General features: G+C 54.8%; 1 protein-coding gene across 1 annotated transcript in view; it reads right to left on the bottom strand.

Moving 5' to 3' along the window:
• VAC14 (Vac14 homolog (S. cerevisiae)) overlaps positions 1-9,626 on the bottom strand; it is a gene marked incomplete at its 3' end in the record, with an annotated part of 63,661 nt that overhangs the window by 36,948 nt on the left and 17,087 nt on the right. Inside the window, exons 11-12 of the mRNA XM_009330384.1 lie at positions 6,949-7,093; positions 6,577-6,642 (exon numbers count right to left, since the gene is read on the bottom strand). Of these exons, the coding sequence (XP_009328659.1) occupies positions 6,577-6,642; positions 6,949-7,093 (211 nt within the window). The remainder of the gene's footprint in view (positions 1-6,576; positions 6,643-6,948; positions 7,094-9,626) is intronic.

Here is a 9,626-nt window from a genome sequence, read left to right as displayed (position 1 = left end):
CGACGCCGCAAGCCGCTCCCAGCACGGGGGACGAAGAGCAGCACGGGGGAGGGCGAGCTCTTTGCACGGCCGGGGGACGAGGAGCAGGTTATCAGACAGTTATAAATAAGCTGTTATAAATAAGCAGCTATTTCTCCTCCCTGGGAATAGGCAAGATTTCTCCCTGTATTGCCTCCAGAGCACAGATTTTGAGGGCACACGGAACTGTTGGTCTCTCCGGCTTCTCCAGATCTAGGTCAGGTTAATTTGCCGCTTGTTCTGGTTGAACGGAGCCGAGACCAGCTCTACTGTCGGTGGCGCAGGGGAAAAGCAGGCCCCGAATGGCACGTGGTGGATGGATGCACGCCCGCAAAGCATCACCTTGATGCTCCTGGGGAGGACTTTGCCTCTGGCCAAAATGCTGGGCTGGCCCTGGCCCATTGCAGAGGAAGGGGAGGTGACCCCAAATCTGCTGCAGACCCCTGGGGAGCGAGACCTGGCACCCTGCAGCACGTGCTGATTACCAGGACACCAGGGCAGGCTGCAGCAGCAGCTCCTGGGGTACACAGGATGGCGGGGATAGGGACTGAGCTCCTGAAGATGCTGTCCTTGATGGTATTTATGGAAAAGTTAAAAAAAAAAAAAGAAAAAAAGAAAAGATTAAAATGCCTGCGCGCAGCGGGGAGGTGCTCATGGCCTCGGATGTCCCAGGGCAATAAAACGGGGCACGCGACACCAGGGACAAGGTTATTCTTGCCAAGGAGAAGACAGGAATCCAGCTGAAGCAAGATGCTACCAAGATGGAGAACAGGAAGGTTAAGAGCTGCAAAGCACTTCTTCAAAGGGGACCGTTTGATCAGGGGATCAGGGTGGCTGTGGAAAACCCCACGGCATTACCAGGATCAGCAAGGTAGTGGGGTGGAGGAGTGACCCGGTGGGGACCAGGAAAGCCAAGGCTGCTGCTGGGTGCTTCCTCCTGCTCCACCGCAGCCCCTTGCCACCGCAGCGTGCACCGAGACTTCCCCAGAGGGCTTCATTTGTTTTGTTTTATTTCCTCCCCCCCCGCCTCCAAGCCTTTTAGCTGTAGCCAGGAGAGGGGAGGCAAGCATGGGCAGGCGCCAGAGCCGGCCGCCAGCCGGGCGGCCCGAGCCCCAGACACACACGGTGTGAAAAGCAAACTTGCGTGTCCCCCCCCCCGCCTCCACCGGCTTTAAAGACAGAAAAAGAAAAGAAAAAACACCATTAATCTTCCCACACCAATTTAACCGGACCTCTTTTCAGGTCCCCGGCACAGCAACTTTTATCCTCTGATCTTGCCAAGACCTTTTTTTTCCCCTTTACAGCCACTGGATTTCAGCCCGTGGCTGGGAGGGGATGGGGAGCAGAGGGAAGGCAGCGGGGCTGGGGGCTTCTCCTCTCCTCCCCAGGGCAAAGCCTGCCAGGTCGTGCTAACACACGCTCACAGCATCAGCGAATACAGCAGGCAGTGGCGGGGGGGGTTTCGGTGTCCCGCGGTAATATGGCCCCAACCACCCAAAACCAAGCTGCAACCTGAAAACTCCCCATCCTCCCTCCCGCTTTTGCAAATCCCCCATTTGTCCCTGCTGCGGGCACGTGAGGGCCAGGCCTGCAGCACCCCGAGCGGCAGGAGCACGAGCGCTGTCACGGCTCAGAACACCTCTTTAAATGTGTTTAATTAGCGTCCGGGGAGCTTAACACGCCACCTGATGCCAGTCGCAGGGCGGGATGCCAAGGAGGTATTTCTTCATGCATTAAGAGGGCAGGGAAGGAGGCAGGCCAGGTCCAGCCGGGGGGATGGGGTTGGAGGAAGCCGGAGCTGCCCCGGAGCATCCCTGCGGGCCACGCTGCGGGGGGGGGAGCTGGATGCCTGCAACCCCTTCAAATTCAGCACCCAGAGTCCCAGAGCTAATGACGGGCAAAGGGTTTGTTTTTATTTGCTACCCTGTCTCCCATCCAGCACCTCCCCTCCGCACCCCGGGGAGCCAGGCACCCAAAGCCAAGCTCACCCAATCTCTCATTCTACACCTTCATCCCAGCCTGGACCCACCCCGAGTCAGCTCCCCCGGACAGGGATTGCCTGTCCTCCGCGGCAGACAGGTTTTCCTCGGTTTTAATCTGCTCTGTGATTTCAACTCAGGAGCGCTACAAGCACCGCCTTGAGCCCAGACTGCCAGTTTACCACTAGCTGTTCGGTATACATATAAACTGCATATGCATACGTATACGCGAGCCATGCAATTACGGTCCGGAACTGGTGCTGAGCCAAGAAGCTCCCTGTGGATCGCGCTCCCCCCGAGAAACTTCCTATGCCTGCACGATGCAGCGCACAGATTATCTTTCAACCCAGTGCCCTTGCAATGCCTCGAGTCCTTGGAGAAAGTATCGCCCCACCCTGCTTTGAGACGTTCTGCCTAGGGGCTGCTTCCACGTATGGCAAGCTGGGCTGACCACATTTTCCACCATCCAACTGAAATTATACACCTCTCTCTGCACCCCACCATTTCAGTCCTAAGCTCACCCTCAGTGTAACTTCCCTCTTGAAAACGAGTAGCTTCCCCGCTTCGGTACCTTGTAGCTTTGAATCTCTCTCCAGAGAAGCTTTACCACCAACAAAAATTAAAACAAACGCTAGGCACACCTACATTAGAGTTCTCCTCTGCGCAGTCTTTAGCTTACACCCTCTGCTTCGCATGGGGTCACAATATTTCGGCCGTGGTGAATTAAAGGCTGGGAGCTGGAGCACAATGGCTCTAAAACCAACAGAGCAAAGCTCCAAACTAAACCACGCTAAGACAGCTATTCGCTTTGGCACAAGCTTTTGTTCAGCTTCATTGTACTGGGAATCGGGTGCGATGGGAGAAGTTCGCCAGGATTTAGCGCGACAGCACAGCTCAGAGAGCAGGGCAGAGGCCTGGGCTTCGAAACCCTGCGGTGCTGCAGCAGGACATGCAGGAGGGGTTTAGGACTTAACGGTACAGGAGAGAGATGAATATCAGTGTACCACCATACCTGGGGTTCCTCCTCTCCTAGTTTAATACTGGAAACCCAAGAGAGGGGCAAAATGTTTCAGCTCGTCATGGAGAAGTTGGCTTGAAGGTCACGCAGACGTTCAGGTCCATCACTACCTCCGCAGGCAGTGGTAGCCCAGGCTCAGCTAACCCTCTCTAGGGAAGCGTACCAACTCTCATCCGGTGCCAGGAGGAGACTCCTAAGGATGCTCGAGGAGATACAGCTGCAAACAGCAAGCTAAGAAACCGTTCGGATCTTCTTGCTGTATTCAAAGCCTTGCCTGGCCACTGCACAAACGCAGGTAGGTTTTCACATTAGCAGAGCTGAGGAAGCCGGAGCCTATCCTGCTTCACATCAGACACCAGCACCACCTCATGCGTCATTCCTGCATGAGTCAGACAAAAGTCCCAGCACAACTTCCAACCCCCAGCAAGATTGAGAGGAGCAGATAAGGGAACAGGAACACGTTCAGCCGCAAAGAAACAACTCCATTTTGGAGCCGGAGAAAGGAAAACAAAGCAAAGAAAGAAATCCAGCAGTGTCACTGCTTCACAGTTTTCTCAGAGACGCCCTCACCGCCTGCTGTGTCCACCTGAACTCAGCACCCGGGTCCAGCCGGGAAGGACCCAGGGAACTGAAGCTGCCTTTGCATCAGGAGCTTGCAGAGGGAGATGACCCAAAGAGCAGCTCTTCCTTTCAGCAGTGCCTTCCAGCAGCGGTGCTTTTAACTTGTGGGTGGATAGGTCCAACCCACTGCTCCCAAAGGGCGCTTGGGCTTTGACTTTTCACCTTTTCTAACATCAATTCTGCAGCCAGGTGTCAGGGCTGTGAGACTTGCACCGACGAAAGGAGCAGTTTGTGCAGAAAACCCCATTCCCAGCAGGATCCTGTTAGTCTTGGAGCTGTAAGGAAGTTTTTAAGGACTTCAAATTTTAACCGGGGCTTTTAAAGCCTTCAAAACCAGGTCTCAAATGCGGGACGGAGCATCTCCCTGCCGGGGAAACACGGGAACCGGCACGAGGTGACGCAGTGCAGCAGTACAGCATCTGACAGCCAGGAATCCTTGTATCCTGACTTGTCTACATATCAAAGGGAACTGCTTGCTTCAGCTTCGCTCCAACTTACTTCTCCGCGCTGCCTTTGTGAATCTTAACTAGGTCTCTTGACCATTTCTTCACTGGCGCGGGGGAACTGGGTAGGAAGGGGAACAGGAGAGAAGGCAGAGATGACTCAGGACGCCGCAGATGCATCATGAGATACTGGCCCCTGTTCAGCACGGTGGAGGTGGTGCAACACCTTGTGCTGCTTTAAGGATAAAAACAGGCGTGACAACTTAAAGGGCATGGATCCGGCTCCATCCAGCACGAGTCCCTCCTTGCTTTGGGCTTGATTATTTATGGCAAGTGCACAGAGAGACTACTCCGAGCAGCTCAGCAAGACCGGACCTTAAAAATAAGGTGCCTGAGCATGGTCTTTCAGTTTGATGTAAAGCCCTGACTAGCACTGACCCTCCAAAGCCATCTTCTCCTTTGGTGACAAGCTAGTGAGAAACAACTGCTCCAGGACAGCTTCAGAGTGCATCAGGAGAGCGACAGCTAGCCTCCAAACCCTGCACGGGGGCCAGGGGCTCTGCAGGCACTGTAAAAGGATGTTCAGCCTTGCTGGGGAGAAAGACGGTACCGGCACTGCTGCCCAGCCAGGTTCCCTTGGGGAGGGAGGGCAGCATCGCAGGATGAAGACAGCAAAAAAGCCCTGCAAACGTGTGTACCCCCCGCGCTGCACCACACAATGCACGGAGCCCTCACCTGGAAAGGGGAGAGAGATGCTTCCCCGTCAGAGAACTGATGGGGAAGCTCACACAGGACCCCACGCTAACCCAGCGATCCCCAGCCCGTTAGCCAAGGACTTCTGGGGATCCCGATCTACTCTAGGACAACGCGAACGTGCATACAAATACTGTACCGAGCAGGGAGTAATGGCTAAGAAAGCACCCCGCGTCTCCTTTTCTAAAAGGCATTGACACTGCAGGTTAGCTAGCTCAATCTGTCTTCATCGTTCCCAAAAATGCCCAGCTCAAAAACCCCCTACTATTTCGGTCATTTCTATTTCCTCTGCAGAGAGCAGCAAATCTGGTTGAGAGCCAGCTGAGCAGTGGTGTTTAATGGATTGACTCGTCTATGGATTTCCTTAAAAAAAAAAAACCCCACCAAAAACCAACTCCAAACATTTAAATAAATAGAAGACAGGATTAAATAAATCAGCTTAAAATTACTTTTGAGCCATTCCCAGTTATGTCACATGGAGGAAATGCATCACCAGGGTCCTTTCTTCACTGCTTTTTTCAAATATTAATAAGCAGTGTAATTGCAACATGACTCACTGCGATCTCCTGCCAAGCTGGAGAGACTATCTGCAAGATGCAGGCTTTCTAGAGCATTGCAAAGGCAGATGTGTGCTTGGGGACTCTTTTGGAAAGGTTTGCATCGTAAGCAGCAGGGTATGGAAAATGGCCAGGCAGTCGCTTGCCTTTGCAAGCGCAAGTCATTCCCTCGCTTGCTTATTCCCTTCCCTTCTCTCTTACTAACCCCCTCACGCACGGGGAGTTACTGCGGGTTTGGGGTTTGATGCCCTGAGCGGGTAAGGCAAAGCAGACAGCGCGTGGTTTTTATTCCACGAGGAAGGTCTGGCCCAAAAAACCAGCCAGGATCATTCGCAGCTCTGGGCAAGAGGTATCCAGCTGATGGTAGAAGCGCTACCAGCGCCTGGGCCAGCTGTGTGCCGAAGCTGCCAGCCTCCCACCCAAGCACTAGAAATGCTCCAGGGTGCAACGGAGAGGGGGAGAAGACAACAAAGACGGCAAAATTGAGATGACTGGAACCAGAGAAGAGGGGTGAGGAAGAAGGACAAGGAAACGGGAAAACGGTGCAGCACCTCGGGAAGGGAGCAGCCCGGGAGGTGAAGAGCACTGCACTGGGAGGGCGAGGCGCAGGCAGGAGAGCGAAGGCAGAGCAAGCTGGCTCACTCATCGCCGCCCGATTTTCTTTGCTCGCTTCCAAGCCGAGCGGTTCCCAGCCCCTGCCAGCGGCGGGTGCTGCTTAACCGCCTCACGACTTGGATTTTGCAGTGCCGGCTGGACACAACCCCCCTCGCACCCCTACAGAGCTGTTGCAAGGCGCCCGAACTCCCGCTCACCAAGGATCTGACCGTGACCCAGCCCCATGGGAAAGACGTCAGCTCTGGGACCTGAAGCCCCAGCTGTCTTCCCAGGCAGGCAAAAAGGATTTTTAGGAGTTGGCTTTGACGGATCAACTCTCAGAGATGGAGAAGAAGGTTTATACAGACAGAAGGTCCCAAACACACCAGCCTAACGGAGACAGCAGGGCTTTCAGCCCGGCAGCTACCTGCGAGGCTCTGCACTGGGTCTTCTTCAGTCTAGCCCACAGGGTTAAACTCCCCAGTGCCAACACCAGCCAAGCCTCACAAAATCCCTCGGTTCAACCCAAAAAATCCAAAGCCCAGCTAGATGTGGAGACAGTAAGCTTTCAGGAGGACTTCTGCAGCACTTACCTCATCCGACTCGTCTGAGAGGGTCCGCAGCAAGATGGGGAAGAGGCTGTCGGTGTGTCGGAACATCTAGAACCAGAAAGACGGACGGCATCAGTCCTGTAGGCCTGGTCAGTCCCTGCCACAGGACCTCTCGCCCCAGGGGAGGCTGCCAAAAGCTTCACCAGCATCTTCCATCTGAGCTGGAGAGCTCTTCTTCCTTAAGCTACTGGGTATCCAGCAGCCAAAGCCGTCTCAGAAAAGGCAGGTGGACACTTGGTCACAATGCTAACCAAGATAATTACAGCCAACTCAAAGGCAAGGAGCAGGCTGGGAGCGGACAAGCTCAGTCCCACGGAGGAAGCAGTAGGCTCACATGCCGAGTCCCTGACCTACCTTACGAGGAGTCTTGATGTACAAGTGGTAGAGCCATTTCAGGACTGCAATTCTGGTCATCATCCCAATGGACGTGTCATGAAGGTGGCAGTCCAGCACCTGAACTATTCCATCCAGGTTCAGGGTCACCTGGATCCTCTCGGAGCTGCACGGAAAGGAGAGAGGCTGGTTCAGTGCTGTAACGTCCAACTCAGTCCTCCCACAGTGGGGAGGCCTGCCGCACACCAGAGGCTGCATCAAACATCTCAGCTCAAACCCTAAGAAACCTCAACTGTCCCCTGGGCCTGCTCCTGCCCGACTCAGCCTGGCCACCCACATTTCTTATTCTGTGCATCCAGATCTGCTCATGGCAAACCCGAGAACTGTGCTCAAGTCTTCAAGAGTTCTGACAGCCAGGAAGCAAGCTCCAGGCTTGCAAGCCTGCGGGGTCATGGCTGGGCACGGCCAGGTTTGCCCACGTGGCATAGGTAGCTTCTGACTGGCGTTACGAGATGGGGAAGCACAATGAGAGATACAGCAGCACACCAAAAACTTGCTTTGGAAACAACAGAAATCTTCCAGGCTTCCAGGTTTACCACTTTCCCAAAACAGCTGGTACCTACGCATGACAAGACACCACGCTAGATGAATCCAGTAGCACGACTGCGTCGAGAAACTGGTCCGTATCGCAGTCGCCAGGTTTGGGGTTCAAAGACGCATAAAACGCATTCAGACTCCGATTCAAGTTCTACTAGTTCAAACATCTCCAGAGACCATCAACCCCACGTGTCCTCAAACTCCACTAGTTGGGGCCACCCAACCATGTGAGGACATCCAGTTTCCCCTAATCCCCGCAGACTCGTGCTGAGGACTGCAGATGGTGCCCTGGCTGGCAGTGATTTTGGGATGCAGCTCTCTGCTACGAGGCCGCCTTGAGAACATCATCTTGCTTCCCAAAAGCCATCCCAAAAGATGCGGATAACTCTTAGTCATCAACCAAGGATGAAAACAAACAACTCCCTTAGTTCACCAGGACATTGCCTCTTTTATGACATTGACAGCACGCAGACCCTTAGCTCTTACTACGGTGAAAAACTCCCCAGTTTTTCCCCAAATAGTTGGGACCTGCACTGGGACAGGAGACCCCAACGCAGAAGAGGTCACGTTACGGCGGTTTTTGTCCTGTTTGTGATCCTGAAGACTACCTGATGGTTTCCCACCTCCTCAACAGCAAGGACGTGGGAAGTACCTGTCGCAGGTTAAGGAGAGATGGTTGGAGCCGAGATGGTTGGAGCCGAGATGGTTGAAGCAGACCTCCAAGAGGTAGCTGCGCTGAAGAGCTACGTCACTCCTGTCCTACCCAAGCTACTGAATTATTCAAGGCTGGACCAGAAAAATCTTGCCGACTTTTCTGCCGTGTGCAGAGCTGCTCTGCATCTCGTTTGTTAAGAAATCCTAAGGGGCAGATTTCTCATGGTATAATTTGCAAGTAGAGCTGCGGGTTAATAGGATTTGATCTTCCCCAGGACACATGTTGTAAGGGTGAGAGGAGGAGGCTGCGGCCCCTCGCCGCCCTGCAGACATCTGACTGCTTGATCTGCCCCGCGTAACAGATGCTGGGGTCTGCAAATTGCATTTTGAGTTGGACTAAGTTTCGCTTTGATGTTGCAAACAACCACCAAGGGCCAAACGCTCAGACGTGCAGAACCAAGGGGAAGGAAGGACCCCGAGCACGGGGAGTCTGGGAGAGGGGATGTCCAAGGGAGCAGCATCCCAGGCGATGTAAGCCAGCCTGAACCAGCCCTGCATCTGGTTTTCCTGCAAAACGAGCTCCCACCGCAGCAGCGCAGCCTGCCACCCGCCCGGCACAGGGCTCCCAATGGAAGAGGAGCACGAATTCTCAAACCGATTACATCTCCACGCCAAAATACACACCGCCTGCGCGGGATGGGGGGAAAAAAACCTCAGAGTATTGTGTGTTTTCAGAGGGAGGCAGCTGAAAGGACGGTGCAGAGAAGTGGTGCGTGAAGCCGGACGGTTCGGAGGTGGCCTCGACGCTGTCACATCCACCAGCTCCACGCTGCTGTGAGGCAGGCGGGGAGGACACGGGGTGGTATCGTTAGAGGAGGACGCCAGACTGCTGCCAGCACAGCAACAAGCCATTTCCAGCCCGGCTTGTACCAAAGTTACTCATGAAAACCCTTTCCCCAGTGATGCAGCACCTGCACGGGAGCGGGCTGTGGGCAGAGCCTGGGTGGCTCAAGTCAAAATCCACCCGAGGTGACCCCAGGAGGTGGCTGGCAGCGCCGGGCTCACCTCGAGTCAGCCAGACCCCGGCCACGCCACGTACCACCACCCTGCGGCTCCGCCGGGCTCAGCTCCTGCTAAAAGGGATGGCGGCTGGGCAAAGCTCCTCACCGGCTATCCTCTCCCTGCATCTGCCGAGATAAACCTTTCAGGGGGGTTGCCGGCAGAGAAGCAGCTCATTTACTCAGCACAAAACCAGAGCACCATCCGGAAAGGCAAGAGCTTTGGTGAACATGTGAAATTGGCTAAAAATCTCCCACCGACCACGCTTCTCTGCCTCCGAGGTGAAGCGGCACGAGATTCCCGTGGGCTGCCCGCCTTTCCGGAGGGAAGGCAGCAGCCGAGCACGGCGAGCGCTGCCGTGGCTGCCGCTCCCAAGCACGCTCGCAGCT

This window comes from Pygoscelis adeliae, unplaced genomic scaffold (genome assembly GCF_000699105.1).
Source record: "Pygoscelis adeliae isolate BGI_AS28 unplaced genomic scaffold, ASM69910v1 Scaffold458, whole genome shotgun sequence".
Taxonomy (NCBI): domain Eukaryota; kingdom Metazoa; phylum Chordata; class Aves; order Sphenisciformes; family Spheniscidae; genus Pygoscelis; species Pygoscelis adeliae.
The sequence above is the reverse complement of the archived record's forward strand: the minus strand, read 5'-3'. Positions and strand labels throughout refer to the sequence as shown.